The sequence below is a fragment of the Neofelis nebulosa genome, chromosome 4 (genome assembly GCF_028018385.1).
Source record: "Neofelis nebulosa isolate mNeoNeb1 chromosome 4, mNeoNeb1.pri, whole genome shotgun sequence".
Lineage (NCBI taxonomy): Eukaryota > Metazoa > Chordata > Mammalia > Carnivora > Felidae > Neofelis > Neofelis nebulosa.
In genome coordinates this window covers 112,710,977-112,730,055 of record NC_080785.1, presented here as the reverse complement: position 1 = coordinate 112,730,055, position 19,079 = coordinate 112,710,977, and the positions used below count along the sequence as shown (strand labels likewise).

General features: G+C 44.8%; 1 protein-coding gene, 1 non-coding gene and 1 pseudogene across 2 annotated transcripts in view; all 3 read right to left on the bottom strand.

The window, feature by feature from the left end:
- Positions 1-1,559: 1,559 nt before the first annotated feature.
- RAB7A (RAB7A, member RAS oncogene family) overlaps positions 1,560-19,079 on the bottom strand; it is a 70,613-nt gene continuing 53,093 nt past the window's right edge. The window contains exons 4-6 of the mRNA XM_058725808.1: positions 9,756-9,974; positions 8,035-8,163; positions 1,560-3,036 (exon numbers count right to left, since the gene is read on the bottom strand). Coding sequence (XP_058581791.1) covers positions 2,941-3,036; positions 8,035-8,163; positions 9,756-9,974 — 444 coding nt within the window. The 3' untranslated portion in view covers positions 1,560-2,940. The remainder of the gene's footprint in view (positions 3,037-8,034; positions 8,164-9,755; positions 9,975-19,079) is intronic.
- LOC131509740 (ATP synthase subunit s, mitochondrial-like) lies at positions 9,981-15,927 on the bottom strand (annotated as a pseudogene).
- On the bottom strand, positions 15,495-15,601 carry LOC131511150 (U6 spliceosomal RNA). The gene has a single exon (XR_009261356.1). It is a non-coding gene; the product is annotated as a U6 spliceosomal RNA (small nuclear RNA).

Sequence of the window (19,079 nt, the reverse complement as noted above, 5' to 3'; positions counted from 1 at the left end):
TGGGACTCCTTATAGCTTGTTGGAGCAAACCACCAGTAAACCCAGCAATCCACACTCACACTGTGACACACAGTGACTTTGGGTCCAACTAAAGCATACTACTTAAACAAATCTGTGTTAGCGCAACAAACACATTCCCATTCTTCTCAAAAGTAACATCTCCCTATCAGAGCAAACGGAGATGAGCGTGAGCACAGCAACAGCATCCGTCTCCATTCACGTTCTTTTTTTTTTTTTTCAACGTTTTTTTTTTTTTTAATTTATTTTTGGGACAGAGAGAGACAGAGCATGAACGGGGGAGGGGCAGAGAGAGAGGGAGACACAGAATCGGAAACAGTCTCCAGGCTCTGAGCCATCAGCCCAGAGCCTGACGCGGGGCTCGAACTCACGGACCGCGAGATCGTGACCTGGCTGAAGTCGGACGCCCAACCGACTGCGCCACCCAGGCGCCCCTCCATTCACATTCTTACCGGGAGGCAGAGCACATTCAAATGAACCTGAGGAGTGTTACTGAAGAGAATCCTAAGTATCAATGAAAACAAACTCCATCCCGCACATCCTCCTCAAAAATAAATCCTTACCGCTTGTTGAAGCAAATCGACTTGTTTGGCTCAAAAGCACATGCTAATGGTGAATCTAAGTGGGAATATGAAAAAAGATACTGTACTAGTGCAGGGTTCAGTGTCAGCCATTCCTTCTTTCTGTAAACGGCCAGGATGGTTATCCGTCTTAGAATAATGGTTGCGATGAGAGGTCAAGGTGAATCTCCACGTCACATTTAAGGTTAGGACCAGAGAACAAGATCGCTGAACAGGAGCCTGGTCTGTAGAGGAGCGCATCACCCAGGGTCCATAACCAGAGAAGATCTAGGCCACGCGGCACCAGCCAAGGTGGAGTTGTAGCTGTGCGCTTCTGAGAATGCTATCTGTAACACACAAAAGGAGCCAACAGCAGGCGCGAGGGAAGGAACCAAATGAGGAGCCTGAGACGTGGGAATGTAGAAACGTGTAGCAAAGGAGAATCCAAGAGCTTAGTCAACGGGGGCACTTCTAGAAGCAAAACCTACGCCAACCCTCTGACGTGGCATCTATTCAGTTCCAGCTGGTGACCTCCAATGTTGAACACGGGGCCCCTGCTGCCACATCTTCCTCTCCTGCGAAAGATCAGAAATCCAGAACTATGTGGTATCTAAGTATCAGCAACTATGCCAACCACAACACAGAACAAAAAGAACACAAAGGCTAAGTTATAGTCATACCCACAGGCTGTGCATGGTCCACAGGCAACCAACACTCGGTAGCTGCTCCTCTAAAGGGACAACGTCTTCTCCATTCAGAGTCCCCAGGCCCCATCACTGTGATTTAAAAAAAAAACAAACCCCAAAACTAGGGGTAGGTACTGCACAGCTGGATGTGACAAGGCCTTTCTGCCTCAGAGAACCACATGAGCCCAGTTATGGAGGGCTCTTTAGCTTGATAAAGCACTGGCTATGATTAGCTAACATGGTCTCTACCGAGCCAAGGGTCTAGAAGAAGGAAAAAAGACAGGGCAAAGGCAGATGATCTTTGTTCTTGTTACATTTTATTGGCATCACGTTCATCTCTTTACAGAAGAACTTGGCCCACACCCTAGAATGTAGACCTTTGGAAAAGGGGGAAGTGCTCCGTTAAGCAAGCTACAATGCAGGGGCAGATCCTAGGGAGGGGGCAGAACTGCCAGGGTTCCATACCAAAGAAACAGGGTAATTAATAATGGGCAAGACTGGGAGTCGGTGGGGAAAAGGAGAAAAAGGTTTGCTAGCCTAAGGATACCACAACCCTGAAAGGAGCGCCTTCTAGAACAAAGGTAAAATCACTAGGACAGATCTGTTAGGATTTTCCTTTCCCTCTTATCAGTAGGATGCTGATCTATAGGGGATCGAAGTGTGGAAGTGGGGAGGGGAGGAAAAATGAGAATTTTAATTTCTGAAACAACCATTTATCCATTGCACGCACCACTGTATTATGCAAATCAACCTTTTGGAAAATTTAGACACAGAAGGGAACTAGACAGTTTTCCCCCTGGAGAGATGAAAAGCTTTTTGGCTCTTAAGTCTTTGATAAAAGGCGTACATAATTCTTGTGTCTACTGTACAGAATACTGCCTCTAGCTGGATTTCTGAATTCTGAGTTGCTAACACTCTGCAATCCAGACAGGGTTCAACCCTCCATCTTACACGCCTGCATTACAGGACTTAAACACATAATCCAAGAATTTCTTACACTAATTTATACATTTTTAATTGGTTGCATATATTAACATGTACTATAAGATTCTTTTCTAAGAAGCATTACATAATAAATGGATACTGTAAAAAGATCTGATTAGTTAAAAGTAACAAGCATTAACAGATACATACAAAACTCAGCCTTATCAGACTGGGTGTGAGCCTGTAATGAAGCATGGGGCACCAGCCTTCCCAAGTGGTAGCCTTCACAGGAGGGAGGGGTGGGGTGGGGTGGGGGGGTAAAAAGACCACAAGACCGTTAAAAAAATCAGATAACTAATTAGACACAGATTAACTGTAAACAGTTCTCTCTCCCCAGTGGACAAAAAGAATAAGCTTCCGATGCCGACTCCACACCAGAACGATTTCTACAGCTTGCCTGTCCTGGCTGCCATACGAGGGCTGATGCGGTGGGTGGGCAGACCCCGATGGAGTCATCACAGGCCTGGGCTGGAGTCTGTCTGCTTGTGTCAGGTGTAGGTATAGGGGTGTGTGTGTGTGTGTGTGTGTGTGTGTGTGTGTGTAAGGGTGAGTATGTTTGTTGGGGTTTCTTTTGGCAGCTGGATTTGAGAGATGACTTTATGTTTTGTTTGGAAGAGGAGAGGGGGCTTGTGTTGGAAGGCCTAAGTGTGTTCTTTGTTTGAAGGACTCTGTGCTCTGCTCTCACTGCCCCTTCAGCAACTGCAGCTTTCCGCCGAGGCCTTGGCCCGGTCGTTCTTGTCCAGTTTGATGGGTTCAGGGAATTCGTTGTACAGCTCCACCTCTGTTTCCTGGGCAGGGAGAGAGAGAAAGGCCTGTTACTCAGGGTATGGGGAGTTTCTGAGCTCAGCTCTGGCCCTCTTCCACTGGGCACAGTGGGCAGGGGCCAGGGGCCAGACCTGGCAGTGAACGGAGGGCTCTGGTGGAAGGCATTCAACCCTCTAGGCCCAAACGGGGGGAAGACAGGTTTTGCAATAACTCTGGGACAAGGTGAAGAGAGAAATTCAGCAGGAAGGGCAGCAATCGACACTGAGCACTCAGGACAGAGCTGACTCATGCTCTCCATCATAATCGAAATCTGGTGGCTTGGGGACCACAGCCAGCTCACAGATGCTTTGAGTGGTCCGTATCATATCATTGCCAACACTTCAGAAGTCAGACTTCAGCATGGGCTGGATCCTGGCAGCTCTTAGCCCTTCCACAAGGCAGGAAGGGGCTGGGGCTGAAGTGCTGGCTGCCCTCTCAGTCCCAAAACATTCCCCTAGGCCCCTATTTGACATTCATTTTTCTGGACTTATGGTCTATTTTCTTTTTCTTCCAAAGTTAAAAGGGTTTTTGTCTCTAAGTGCTGCGTGCTCAGAAACCAGCTATGGATGAATTTTATCACCAACTGTGGTTGCGAGGTCACAGCAGATGGACTGTGGTCAGTTTAGTGTGACTTTCTGCTGAATTAACAAGTATCCAGTGAGGAGCAGTTTTCTACTTCCTGGTGTAGGAAAACAATCTGTCACTTAAACACTGAGCACCTATGTGCCAGCAACTGTTCTAGGATATGGAGATGAAGCAAGCAATGTTTCTAGTCGCTAAAAGTTGTCTAGGGAATGAGGGCCTGGGTGGCTCAGTCAGTCGAGCGTCTGACTTCTGCTCAGGTCATGATCTCACAGTTCGTGGTTTTGAGCCCCCTGTCGGGCTCTGAGCTGATAGTGTGGTGCTGACTTTGGATTCTGTCTTCCTCTCTCTCTGTCCCTCCCCCACTCACACTCTCTCTCAAAAATCAACACGGAAAAAAATTTAAAACAAAGTTTTCTAGGGAAAATTATACTATTCACAATAGCTATAAAAGTAAAAACCCCCAAGAATTCACATTAAAAAAAGTAAAAGGTCTACCGAGGGATACAGAGTGTACAATTCAGTGGTTTTTTAGTGTATTCACAAAGTTGGGCAACCATCACCACTAATTCCAGAACATTTTCTTCACCCCATAAGGAAACCCTGCACTCATTAGCAGTCATTCCCCATCCCCATCAGATACCCCTAAGCCTTGGCAACCACTCATCTGCATTTATTTTATTTTATTTTTTTAATGTTTTATTTATTTTTGAGAGAGAGAGAGAGACAGACAGACAGACAGACAGAGTATGAGCTGGGCAGGGGCAGAGAGAGAGGAGACAGAATCCACAAAGCAGACTCTAGGCTCTGAGCTGTCAGCACAGAATCCGACGCGGGACTCGAACTCGTGAACCACGAGATCATGACCTGAGCGGAAGTCGGATGCCCAACCGACTGAGCCACCAAGGTGCCCCTACATTTTTTTTTTAAAATATATTTATTTTTGAGAGAAAGCATGAGCGGGAGAGGGGCAGAGATGCGGGGATAGAGGATCTGAAGCAGGATCTGCGCTGATAGCAGTGACCCCGATGTGGGGCTCAAACCCACAAACCGTGAGATCATGACCTGAGCTGAAGTCGGATGCTAAACTGACTAAGCCACCCATGTGCCCCCATCTACTTTGTCTTAATAGATCTGTCTATTTTGGACACTTCACTTGATGGACATTTGTTTGTTTCTGCTTTTTGGCTACTATGGCTATTTTGGATGGACATGTTTTCACTCTTCCTGAGTATATACGTAGGAGTGGAGTCAAATGGTAACTCTTGGGGTGCCTGGGTGGCTCAGTCGGTTAAGTGTCTGATTCTTGATTTCAGCTCAGGTCATGATCTCATGGTTCGTTGAGTTTGAGCCCCGTACTGGGCTCCATGCTGACAGTGCAGAGCCTACCTGGGATTCTTTCTTTGCCCCTCCCCTGCTTGCCCACGCTCTCTCTTAAAAATAGACAGACTTAAAAAAAAAAAGATAACTCTTTATGTGTAACTTTTTTGAAGAACTGCCAGACTGTTTTCCATACTGGCTGCACTATTTTACATTCCCACCAGGAGTGTATTTAATATGAAAGGCAAAGGATCTGAAAAATGATACGGTTTTATCGAAGGATATCACACAAGACCTAAAATAATAGCTGTTATGGACTGCATCTTTGTGTCTCCCCCAAATTCCTACATTGAAATCCTAATCCCCAGTGTGCTAGTATTAGGAATAAGAAATGAAGGTTAAATGAGGCCATAAGGCTGGGGTCCTGATCGGACAGGATTAGTGTGTCCTTGAAGGAAGGGACACCAGAGAGAGGGGGCTCTTGCTTGCTCTAGGTCTTGCTGTCTGTGATCACGTAGGAAAAGCCATGCACCCGAGAACACAGCAGTCAGCAAGTGGGGGAGAGAGTCCTTAGCAGAAAGTGAATTTGCTGGCACGGTGATTACAAACCTCTGGCTTCCAGAACCAAGAGAAGATAAAAGCCTGCTGTTTTGCCACCTAGTCTATAGTATTTTGTTATGGCATCCAGAGCATACTAATAAGATAGCTGTAATGTGCAATCCCAGTCAGAATCTCAATAAAGTTTTCTACTTGGGTGCTGGGAGCAGGGGGGAGAAAAAAGGTGGAACTATAATAAAATTCTCAGCCTAAATGGAAAATGCACCAACATGGCCAAGGAAAAAATACAAACAAGACTGGGGGGGGGTGGGGGAGTGGGGGGAGACTTGCCTTATCAGAGGTCAGATACACTATAAAGGCAGTCAAATCAAGACGGTCCAATGCACAATTGCCAAATAGACTGGAGAGACCCGAAATAGATCCCAGTATACATGAACATTCACCTACATAAAGGTAATGCTTCAATCCACTGGGGAAAGTGGTTTTTTAACAATTCGCAACTAATGTTGGAAATAATTGGCTATCCCTCTTAAAGAGAAAGGTGGGACTCTATTTCCGCCTACAAGCCTAGATGAATTCCAGTTGAATCACACAACACATAAGCTAGATATAGAAAACCTAGAAATTTAAAATGACATACCTGTCTTAAAAAATTACTCTTTTCCTATGGCCCAGGGATAAAGCATAATTGGAAAAGTCACATGCGATGCAGGTAAAGTTAATTCCTGTTCACAGAGTGCTCACGATCAGCGACAGGTGCCCAGGCCCCAGTGCTGCACAGCGGTGGCCTACAGGACAGGGAACCCCCAGACCGGCGGCATAGCAGCAGACCTACAGATGGTGCCGAATGCTCGCTGGTCAGCAGGTAAGAGAAAGGGCTGAAGCACTGCTGCCTTTGAGGAAAACGTTCTGGCAGCATCTTTTACTATTAATTATTTTTTAGAGTTTGAGAGAGAGAGAGAGAGAGAGAGAGAGAGAGCACGCACGTGCAAGCAGGGAAGGGGCAGAGAGAATCCCAAGCAGGCCTCCTGCTATCAGCTTAGAGCCCGATGCGGGGCTCGAACTCACAAACCGTGAGATCATGACCTGACCCGAAACCAGGAATCAGACGCTTAACCGACTGAGCCACCCAGGTGTCCCTGGCACCATCTTTTAAAAGCACACATACCTTTCAATCTAACAATCTTACTCCTGAGAGGCTAGCATGTAGGAACAAAAAAGCATTATAATAAGGCTACAGAGACAGCAATATTCAGAGAGAAAAACTGACAGTGATGCCAGTCAACAGGGAACTGGTTGAAGGCAACTCCCCATACCTGTTTAGATTCGCATGCAAGTATCAGGAACATTAGGGAAAACATAGCAGGCTATTACTGATCTAGGTGCGAAGGTGGGTTAGAGGAAGTGGAAGAGAGGGAGGCCTAGGCCTCAGGCCTGCACCCTGTTATCCACGTTTCTCAACAGGGGCTATCCTGGCATTCTGGGTCAATCAATTCTTCGTCAGGCAAGACCGTCCCCTTTCATCACGGAACCCTCAGTGCAGCCTCCAGTTGTTCCAGAATGGGAACAACCCATTCCAGTTACCTCCCTGCCCACAGGTCCAGATGCCCCATCCTGCTGAGAACTGCTGCATTCTAGAAACCTGGTTTCCAGGAGCTGGCAGAACCTGCCTTGCCCCTCACAGCCACCACGTGCTTCCTCAAATGTTCTCTGCACCCTCTGGCAGGCGCCTCACCTCTGACACTCACTCCCCCCCTAAGTCTGACTATCACAGATGACGGACGATGCCTCATGATGTCCCTTAACTCACTGGCCCTAACGGAGCCACTCAATCAAAAGAGTCTTCAACTTCCACATGCCAACAACAAGAAGTAACTGTTTGTTTTCTGGAAACAGCTGAGTAAACAACATTAAGAAAGAAATTCTCATTCAAGGAATACATTTCCTCGAGTTTCTGGGTAAGCTTTCCTTCTGGTGATCAAATATAACCATTTATGAGGATGACAGGAATGACCCCATCTCATTCAATCTTAACCATCCTGCAAGCAAGTATTCTCTTTTTATGAGGGGATGGAAGTTCAGAGATGAAACACACACACACACACACACACACACACACACACACACACACACACACACCATACCACACCACACCACACCACCACTAAATTTAATGATGCGTAGCAAACCTGGGATTTGAATTCCAATTGATGCTCTCCTCCAATGGAAGGAGCAATGTGGCCAGGGGCCTCCTAGCGGTCTGATCTCCTAACAGCATGCGGGAGAATAAGCACATACCCGTAAGGGTGGCCCTCAGCCTGTCTTCACTGCCCCTGTCCTATAGAGGTGGAATTTCTGGGAGCTTTAGCAAAATGCCTCATTACCTTCCCAGATAAACACATGGGGTTTTCTGGCTACACGGACAAAAGAGCTAGGAAAGAAGATTACGGACAAGGAAGCCAGGCAGGGGCTGGGTTGATGGTCAGTCAGCAGAGGGAGCCAGATAGCTGCTGGAGACCCACCTGTTTAAGTGCATTCCGTGCAATCGTCTGGAACGCCTGCTCCACGTTGATGGCCTCCTTGGCACTGGTCTCGAAGTAGGGAATGTTGTTTTTGCTGTAGCACCAGGCCTGTGCCCGCTTTGTGGCCACCTGGAAGAGGAAGCAGGGTGTATGTGTGCTCCTAATCTAGCACGGCCTCAACCTTCTCTAGAAGGATCATGGTCCCTAGTCTATAGGTAGCACAGGTGAGGGAGCAGACCTGGGGGGTGAGGGTGTGCAGGGACACAGCTGCAGACCTGTCCAAGGTCACCCTGCTGGCTCTGCATAACACAGCTAGACCTCAAACCCAAAGCCCATTCTATAATCCATAGTTTCTGACCCTTAGCTACACTTAAAAGGAGTAAGCAGCCAGCCCAAGAAGTATTGAATCATTTCTCCTAGGACCTCAGAGGTCCCAGCCCAGGAAATGCCTGGCAGCTTGGTCTCTAAGGTTCACTGTCCCTTACCCATTACTGCTCATATTAAACCACCTGTGTCACAACCTTGTGTCACAGAATCCTGCTGCCCTCACCAGCACCCCTACCCTCTCCTACCCCAATTCCTTCCCTGAGCCTTAGCCTATTTTCAGGCATGAGGGGACTGTCACTTAGAAAAGGGAGAAAATGAGATCAATGGCCAGAAATAAACCTAGTTATAATTAAGAGTCTATGTTCCCAAGAGAAATGCTATTTGAAAGTGAACCAGAGCAATTTTACTCAAAGCCCAAAGCGCAATCTTTTGCACACATGGAGATCCAGGCAGGCCTCCGAGGTGCAGGAGAGCAGAATTACAAAATCTAATCCCTTCCTTTCAAGTGCAGAAGAAGAACTGAGGCTCAGAAGGCAAAGGCAATGGTCCAAAGTCACAGCCGGTCAGGGGCAGCGTGGGGATTTAAACCAGGTCTCCTGAGCCCTGGTCCTCAAAGGCAGCTGGCCAAAAGGTAGTTCACATTCCCACATATACCTTTCTAGAGCCATTCTGAGCGTAGCAAAGAACCCTCCAAACCACAAGGCACCGTGGAAGCCAGTGCCTCTCACAGGAGGGGAAAATAACAACGGGCCCATAGAAAGCCACCATTTTCCAAGCTCTTCCTGGGTGCCAGGCTTTCAGGTGCAGCGTCACCTGATCCCAGAGTATTCTTGTTATAGGAGTCAACGTTCAGACTCCAAGAAGTATTCCCAAATTAAAAGTGCATGAGCCAGGCTTTAAATGCAAGTCTGCTTTTAAATCCAAAAGACCAAAATGCAGACTGCAACCCAGCCTCAAGTCCAATTATTTCATGGGGACCAAAAGTGATGGACTTGCTACTTTGCTGGCATAATCTCAAAGGGAAAACCACTGCAGACTTTCACTGTCCCTGTGTTGCCACAGAGAAAGCAAAACTGGTATGCCATTACTCGGTTAGGAAGCAAGGCTTTATTCCAAGGGCTGGATGGGTAACTAGTGATCTCTCCCCTCTCCCCCAGTATGGGACTGGGACACACACACACACACACACACACACACACACACACACACACACACACACAGAGATACTGTGTATTGGTCCTTAAGGCACGTGGCTTTTTACTAATCAAAACTAAAAACAGTAGCCATCTGAAACTTAGCTGCTACTTTTAAAAGGCGGCCCAGCAGCCACGACCTAAATGAGGGTAGATTCGTAAGCCTCCACATTTTCGACTGTCACTACCTTTGGCACTTACTTGTCTGTTTTCGAGGTCAATCTTGTTTCCCAACACCACGAAGGGGAAGTTTTCAGGATCCCGGGGACTGGCCTGGATGAGAAACTCATCTCTCCAGCTATCAAGGGTTTTGAATGTGTTGGGGGCAGTGACGTCAAATACCAGAACGCAGCAGTCTGCGCCTCTGTAGAAGGCCACACCAAGGGACTGGAACCGTTCCTGTCCTGCTGTGTCCCAGATCTGCGAGAGAGAAAACATTATTCCTTGGGGAACACGGCTGTAGGAGTGGGGGACACCAGAAGAAACGAGCTGGATCACGGAGACACTCAGAGACAAGTGACTTCAGAACCAGAGTATCCAGAAGAGCCCTGACAGACAGCATGTGTGAGTGCATGTGTCTGTGAGGGGTGACACTGAGTCCGAACTCTGTTAGATAATGTCTTTACCTTGATCCAGGTGGTAGTCACACGAACAGATATTTATGTGAAATTCATGATGTAAACTTAAGGTTTATGTACTCGGGGGACTTTTTGGGGGTGACAGAATTACAGGGAGGTGATTACTCACTGAATTGTATATTTAAATTTACACATTTTACTGTCTATCAAGCTTACCTTAAAAAAAATCAGCATGTTTTATTTATACTATAACTCAATTAAAAACAAAAAAAGCAAACAAAAACCCCTGACAGAGAGATGAAGGGAAAGACAGACAACAAGAACATACTCTAGAATATAGGTGAAAGCCGGCTTTCAGTCCGAACACCATGTACTACTGACCAGCTCAAAGAACTTCACGCCGTTCATTGCCTTGCTAGGTTTGAGAGCGAAGATGGATTCCCTCACTGCCCTAGATTCCTAACAAGGCCACCCTGATCAGCCTGGAGAGATGACAGGTGTTATGAGAAATGGTCCCACATCCCCCAGCCAGTCACCAGGTTTAAGAAAGTGGCTGGGTCAGAAGCAGCATCCTATTACCTCCAGCTGACACGGGTCTCCCTCCCACTACTGGATTCACTGTCGGCAGGGAACCCTCTCAGCTTCAGAACACAAGAACTTGGACCATCCTTACAACCCAGATACATACCAACTTTACGTCCACATCACCGGCCAACCACCCCAAAGGCCCAGGGTTTGAACCCAAATGGGGTGTGGATTGGACTACTATGGTTTTATCTCCAGAACCAGATTCTGCAGAAAGATGGTTGAGCTACTCTGTGAAGCCCTTCTCAGGCAGCCAGTCCTGCCTCACTCCAGGTGATCTGGAACACCTGGGCAACACGTCAAGTGTCCCTAGGCCATACAAAGATTGAGCTCCCAGTTCAGGTAAGAAGAGCACCATACAAGACGAGGGTAGGGTGCCTGGTTAGGATGACTTAGGTGCGAGGCTGAAGGGCAGCAGAAACAAACCCAAAGCCTATTAGTCTAACTGCCTCTCATCAGAGTTGGAGGACTAAATGCTGCCCCACCCCCAAGACAACAAGCTAAGTACACACATGTAGACATGATGTGATCTCTAGGGTCACTGGATCCCCAGCAGAGGGGCTGTTGGTGAGGTCTGATTTTGTGCTTTTCGGGTTTCCCAACATCCTACACTGAATGTGCGTCTCTGAGTGAAAAAATGAACCCTTTCTCGTAAGAGAGAGACTGGGACGAAGGGGGACTCGAGAGCTTGGTCACACAATAAGGAAAGTAGAAACAGACAACTATTCCTATAAAGAGAAAATAAGAAAACAAGATTTAAAACCAGAATTTAAATCTAGGCTTGTACCAAAAAAAAAAAAAAAAAAAATTCCGTTAGAGAAGTAAGTAACATTGTTCTTAGGTAAACATCTGGGTAAGTAAAGCCAAAAGAGCCCTCCAAACACTTGGCACACACTGCCCCACGAGAACATTACTCTAGGTGTCCGTGCTGTGGGGTTTTATGTAGCTGAAATCCTCCCCCACACGTCACTCCTCTCTGCCCTGTGAAACACTGCAGCACTTTCTCTGACAGCGACTCACACCTTTATGGATGCCCAACAAACTCAGCGAACAACTTCATTCTTGTTAAAAAAAGCAAAACAAAAAAAAACACCCCGGCTGCCAATTTTCTGTACTTGTAACTCAGTAATGAATGCTAACATACAGAGCCTCTTCTGTATTTCAGGTGCTTGTTTAGGACAGAATCCCAACAGGAGAATTACATAAGAACTCTACCACTTTTGGGTGGAACCAAATGGGTATTTGGAACTCAAATACACAGAGAAGGCAAAGTAAGGGGTTGTTAAAAAGAAAAGCTGAAAAGCTGGGCAGTTATTCTTAGCAACTTTCAAAAATTAATTTATCTTCAAACCTAGAAAAGTATAGTCCTATAACTGTGGTCTTTAAAACTTTTTAGTATTTTAACTGAAATATTTTGTTTTCTACATTCAAAACACACCCATATAACTACCTGCTACTCGAATGTGACAAATATTAACAGTGACACCTTCATGTCAGTTTTTTTACTGTTTTTTTGTCTAGTTTTATTTAAATTTTAGTCATTTAAAAAATTATTTATTTTTTCAAAGTTTATTTATTGATTTTGAGAGAGAGAGAGAGAGAGCGAGCAGAGGAGGGGCAGAGAGAGGGAGAGAGGGGGAGAGAGAGAGAGAGAGAGAGAGAGAGAGAGAGAGAGAATCCAAAGCAGGCTTTGCACCACCATCAGTGCAGAGCCCAACATGGGGCTCAAACTCATGAACCTCGAAATCATGACCTGAGCTGAAATCAAGAGTCAGATGTTTAAACTGAGCCACCCAGCCCCCTACCCCATCCCCCTTTTTAAAAGGAAACAGAGTTAACCCTTCCTCACAGCATTCCCTTTCCTCCCTCCCCAGAAGTAAATGGTTCCTGAAGAACTTTTTAGACAAATGGTATTATCCTATACATCTTTTTTTGCAATTTGCTTTTTTTTTTCCCTTTTCCAAAAGTTAATGGTTATATAGCATTCCACTTTCTTAATATACATCCTTTATTCCCTGGTCATCTGAGCTGTTTGCAGTTTTTCAAAAAAGCTGGAATGAGCATTTTCCCTAGGCTTCTCTTCTTGTGCCCAGAGGTAAATTTCTCTAGGCTACCTGCCTAGACAGAGAATTGTGCATGTTCAACAATGGAAAGCAAAATGGTAGTCTCTATTAAGAAGAGCTAATATCCCACCAACAGCTTGAGAATATTCTGCTTCCCTATATTCCTGCCCAAACTTGATTTTGTCAGCCTTTTTTTCCATGTCTGCACATTCAAAAAAAAATTTATTTGGAGAGAAAGCCACATGTACATGCATGCAAGCAGGGAAGAACAGAGAGGGAGAGTGACAGAATCTCCAGCAGGCTCTGCAAACCCACAAACCGAGAGATCATGACCTGAGCTGAAACCAAGGGTCGGACGCTTAACTGAACGAGCCACCCAGGTGTCCCTTCATGTGTACATATTTATAGTAACACACTTTATTAACTTAAAATTTTTAAAAATGTTTATTTTTGAGAGACAGACAGACACACAATGTGGGCAAGGGACAGAGGAAAACAGAGGATCTGAAGTAGGCTCTATACTGACACCAGCGAGCCTGATGCAGGGCTCAAACTCACCAACTGTGAGATCATGACCTGAGCTGAAGTCAGACACTCAACTGACTGGAGTCTGGGTCACCCCATGCTTTAACTTTAAATTACAATGTAACAAATTACTGTTAAAATACAATAAAGAATATCTGGGTAGTACATCTGAATCACTTTAAAGAACTCTATCTACATCAAGAGAGATCTGTATAAAATGAGGAATATATTAGAATTAAAAGGCTATCTAGTTTGCATTTTTCTTAAAATGTATATAAACTCTCACTTGAAACTCAGTGACTTTAATAATAAGTCATGTCTGAATATTTATTTTCTACATGATGGACTCCTTGTTTAAAATGTTATGGTAAAGGGGCTCCTGGGTGGCTCTGTCGGTTAAGCATCCAACTCTTGGTTTCAGCCCAGGTCATGATCTCACAGTTTGCGAGCAAGTCCCAAAGCACTGTGTAGGACTCTGAGCTGACAGCATGGAGCCTGCTGAGGATTCTCTCTCCCTGTCCCCCTCTCGTGTTCTCTCTCACTCAAAAATGAATAAGTTAAAAAAAAAAAAGTTACAGTATGACATTCTTTTAGTCCTATGGACGGTAAATAGAATATCTGTTACTGTTTACCATTAACAATTTCAATTATTATTATTTTTTAATGTTTTTATTTATTTTTGAGACAAAGAGAGACCAAGCATGAACAGGGGAGGGGAAGAGAGAGAGGGAGACACAGAATCCGAAGCAGGCTCCAGGCCCTGAGCTGTCAGCACAGAGCCCTACGCGAGGCTTGAACCCACAGACTGTGAGATCATGACCTGAGCTGAAGTCGGACGCTTAACCGACTGAGCCACCCAGGCGCCCCATTTTTTTTAAATTATTTTTTTAATGTTTTAATTTATACCATTAACAATTTCAGATAATACTTTATATTGAAATAAGACACTTTTCTTCCCATCTCCATGATTTACTTATTTTATAACCAGAAGTTTGTTCCTTCATCTTGACCTGTTTCTCCAACTTCCCACCCTCCCTCCCCTCTGGTGGCCACCAGTTTGTTCTGTGTATTTATGAGTCTGTTTTTGTTTATTCATTTGTTTTTTTCAGATTCCACAGACAAGTGAAATATGGTATTTGTCTTTGATTTATTTCACTTAGCATAGGCCCATCCATGGTGTTGCAAATGGCAAGATCTCATTCCTTTTTTATTGCGAGTAACATTCCATTGTATGTATACGCGTCTTGTCTATTCATTCATCTGTGGATGGACACTTGGGCTGCTTCCATATGAAATAAAACACTCACTGAATATTATAATTTTACTTCAAATCTAATTTTAGTTCCAGAGAAGGCAGTACTATCTTAAAGGCTTGGACAAGGTTTTCTTTTTCTCTTACTCCAGGAAGATCACTTAACAGCAAACACTTGAGGGTTTTACTTAAGTGATGCAGAGAAATGATGCCTTTGTCTGTGATAGCCCCACACAGAATTGTTTCCATTTCCAACACACTTTGTTGTAAATTTTTAAGTTTACAAAGTCTCAACAGTGATCCTCAATATCATGACACGTGCATGACCTTATGTTTCTAGCATGCTGTTAGTGCTCCGTGGGACCAAACCCGATGCTCAGGATTTAAGAGCCGGTGCATCAACTGCCTGAATCCTGTCTGTCTAGGGAGCCTGCTGAGAGGTCGTTATAGTCCTTCTGCCAACTCTCCTGGCCACGGCAGCGCACCACGGCCCCACCGCACAGTAGCCACATGGATGCTGTCCCTTCAGGGTTGACATCCACTTTATTCAACCAGGCCCAGAAGTATCTGGAGTCACAGGACCACGGGAGTTTCTTTAAGCCACACAACTACTGGAAAGTTTTTCCCGAAGGCATCATTTGATAGCATCGGAGAAGCGGAGGGTGTAAGGAAGAGGAGGTGTTCCCTGCACCTACAGTGGTCCAGCCTGCCCTGTCACCTTTTTAAATTTGCAGTTCCCTGCAGTTAAGCCATTGGAATTAAAGGCTTCTTCTCATAATTGCCTGCTGATGTCTTTTGTCCAGTTATCCAGTGGGTTGTCTGTTGACTGGATACTATGATGCATTATTAACATCTTCTTCTGGTCTGTGGTTTGTTTTTGTCATTAGGGAGTCTTATTATTCAAATGTTTACTTTTTTTTTTCCTTTCTTTCTTTTTAAAAATATGGAACGCTTCACGAATTTGCGTGTCATCCTTGCGCAGGGGCCATGCTAATCTTCTCTGTATCGTTCCAATTTTAGTATATGTGCTGCCGAAGCGAGCACTCAAATGTTTACTTTAATGTAGTTTACTGTCAATCCTTTAGGATTTTCGCTTTCTCTATTTTAAACACCAAAGGTTAAAAAAAATTTTTTTTTACTTTTAAAGTTTTCATTTTGTATTTTTTTCATTCAGGTCTTGAACCCTCCCTCTTGGTTACTCCTCCTCATTTAAAGGGAAAACCACTGGCCCGTCCCATTTACTGTGTAACTCCACTTTGCTAGTCTTCTGGAAGCCACCTCTCTACTCAGTGTCCAGCTGGGGGTGGCTTGTTTGTGTGCTCTCTGTTCCCTTGATCTGTCTCTGACAATATCACGGTTTAAATTGCTATGGATTCCTGGGGCGCCTGGGTGGCGCAGTCGGTTAAGCGTCCGACTTCAGCCAGGTCACGATCTCGCGGTCCGTGAGTTCGAGCCCCGCGTCAGGCTCTGGGCTGATGGCTCGGAGCCTGGAGCCTGTTTCCGATTCTGCGTCTCCCTCTCTCTCTGCCCCTCCCCCGTTCATGCTCTGTCTCTCTCTGTCCCAAAAATAAATAAAAAACGTTGAAAAAAAAATAAAAATAAAAAAAATAAATTGCTATGGATTCAGAGTAAGTTACCTTTAAATTTTTCATGCATACTTGATTCCATCTAATGTTTACTACTGACTGATTTCTAGCTTCTTCCTGAACCATGTAAGGAATTTAAAAAACCCACAGCATTCACTAATCTTCCTCCACACATTAAATTACAGAGGTCCAATCCTGGTTTTCTATGATAGTTTAGAAGTTACATACTCTTACTATTATGGTCATAATTCTAACAATAAATACACGTATACAATTAAAGTTGACCTCAATTTATCTTCCTAACCTTTCCAAATGAAATCACTTTCCTTCTGTCTGAAGTACATCTTTTAGAATTTTCACCGTGGAACTCAAGGATATATGCTTTCATTCTTAGTATTTTTAGTAGAGACAGAATACTGTGGTCAAGGTTTCTTTCAGAATATATTCCACTGCCTGGTGATCTCCACAGTTACTGTTTGGAGTCAACAGCCTCATTTCTGCTCCTTTTCAAGATCATCTTTTTTCTCTGGATGCTTTCAAGTTTGTCTTTTTTTTTTTTTTTTGGAGAGAGAGAACGACCAAGTGCACGCAGGGGAGGGGGGCAGGAGAGGGAGGGAGAGAATCCTAGCAGGCTCCATGCTCAGCATGAAGCCCAACGTGGGGCTCGATCTCACAACGGTGAGATCATGATCTGAGCCAAAATCTAGAGCTACCCAGGCGCCCCTGTCTTTTTTTTTTTTTTTTTTGTAATTTCATTATGATTCATCGAGATTTCTTTTTTATTTATCCATCTTGGGAGTTTGGGCTTCCTCAATCTGTGGATTGGTGCCACATCAGTTCTAGCAAATTCTCAGCAAATATTATCTTTGATCTTTGTTTTGAGATTGATTAAAAGGAAGTCTGACCTATCTATTGAATCCTGTTTGTACCTCTCCTACCATTCTTCATTTCAGCTCTCTTCTAGCATACTGATCTGTTGCTAAAAACATTCTCGGATTTCCACCTTTTGGTTATTGTATTTTCTTTTTATAAATTCTATTAACTTACACACTTGTTTAGTTTCTTCTCTCCAGATATCTAAGATTGTCTTATTTCTCTGAAATATAAAAACCACTCTGAAAGATCAGGGAACTTTCCATTGGTTCTTGTCTTGTTTTCTTATTCGGATCATCTTATTGCATGTTGCTAAAAGCCCGTGAAAAATATGTGAGGATTCTTCAAGATCTACCTTGATGATGCCTTTGTCCAGAGATGATGACTCTCATTTACTTCTAGTCTTTCAAGCTGCCTGCAACAGCATGAGGGCCAGCTTTGCCTTTCAACCTTTCAGGAACACGTTCTCTGGGGCACCTCGGTGGCTCAGTCGATTAAGTGTCTGACTTCAGCTGAAGTCATGATCTCATCGTTCATGAGTTTGAGCCCCGCACTGGGCTCTGTGCTGACAGCTCAGAGCCTGGAACCTGCTTCGGATTCTGTGTCTCCCCTCTCTCTGCCCACCCCCCCCACCCCTGCTCGCACTCTCTCAAAAATATTAAAAAAAAAAAGGAACACGTTCTCTTTCCCACTGTTTCCAGACTCCAGTGACCAGTGGTTCTTCAGATGGTGTTCACTCCAGTAGTGCAGCAGTATAGGGTGCAAGCTTAGCTTAGTAGGGTATGTGGGCTCTATTATAATGGCCCCAAACCCAGGAGGACCTGGGGTCTGACTTCTGAATCAGCCCACATCGCTGTCAAAACCACAGCTTGGTCCTATAGCTCTGTTTCTCCTAGGTACAGGATGCAGCTTTTAGTCTGACTGGTACACATGTGGAATCCTCAGGTGCTACTTTACTCTAGTACCCTGAAGCTATTCTGTTCCCTTCTGCCTTCTATGGTCTCTGAGAACTCCTCTAACTGTTGTTAAGTAATCAGTCTCTTCTCTTCAGAGACAGATTTTGCTTGTTGGTGTTCTGCAGTTTTGAGTTTCCCAGGTAATTTGCTCACTTCTTACCTGTTTTCTTCAGGTGTCTTTAACCTGCAGTTTAACTGTTCGTTTGGCTTATTTCAATGACCATCTTTTCACTTCTTGAAGTTCTACGTTTTCCATATCCTCATTTTTTACAGTGTCCTTTTTCTCTATGGTTTCTATTCCCTTTCTAAAAATCTCTAGTCATTGGGAACATCTTTTGTGGTACGTTATTTCCTCATGCGGCTATGAGCTCACCTTCCGTTCTGAGGTTGCGAGTCTTCCTATAAAATGGTCTTGACTCTGCTTGTGTCAAGAGTGGCAGGGGTTTATAGGTTTATGTCAAATTCTTTAACATTTCTGTACCATGTAGAGTATAAGCTCAGAACCCACACATGAGCATAGTGGGACTGAGCGTCTCCAACAAGAAGGCAAAGAGGCAAAAGCCCCAAGCTTTTACTTCATGCAGAGCTCTGCCACTTCACTGGATTAAGGCATTTGTTCCTGTTTTCACATCTTTCCAAGGTCCCATGTGAGTGGGAGTCTCTCTCCCTCCCTCTCTCTCTCCAAGGGGATTCCTAGTTCCAGCTCTTCCACCTTTTGTAGTCACTTCTCTTGCCCATGGTGAGTGATAAAACTCTAGTCCTGATTATAAAGTTGCTTTTAAAGCATCATGACAGAAGTCCCTGGGCTTATCACTAGTTCTCAGTTCCATCTTCTTTCCTGTAATCTGGAAATTTCCTTTTCTCTCAAGCTTGGCCTTTAAAACTTTAGTCTGAGCCTGGGTGGCTCAGTTGGTTAAATATCCGACTTTTGATTTTAGCTCAGACCATGATCTCATGGTTCTTGAGTTTGAGCCCCACACTGGGCTTCCGACTGTCAGCTTGGCAATCTGCTTGGGATTCTCTCCCTCACCCTCTCTGCCCCTCCCCTGCTCACATGCACATGTGAGCGCATGCGCTCTGTCAAATAAAACTTAGAACTTAAAAAAA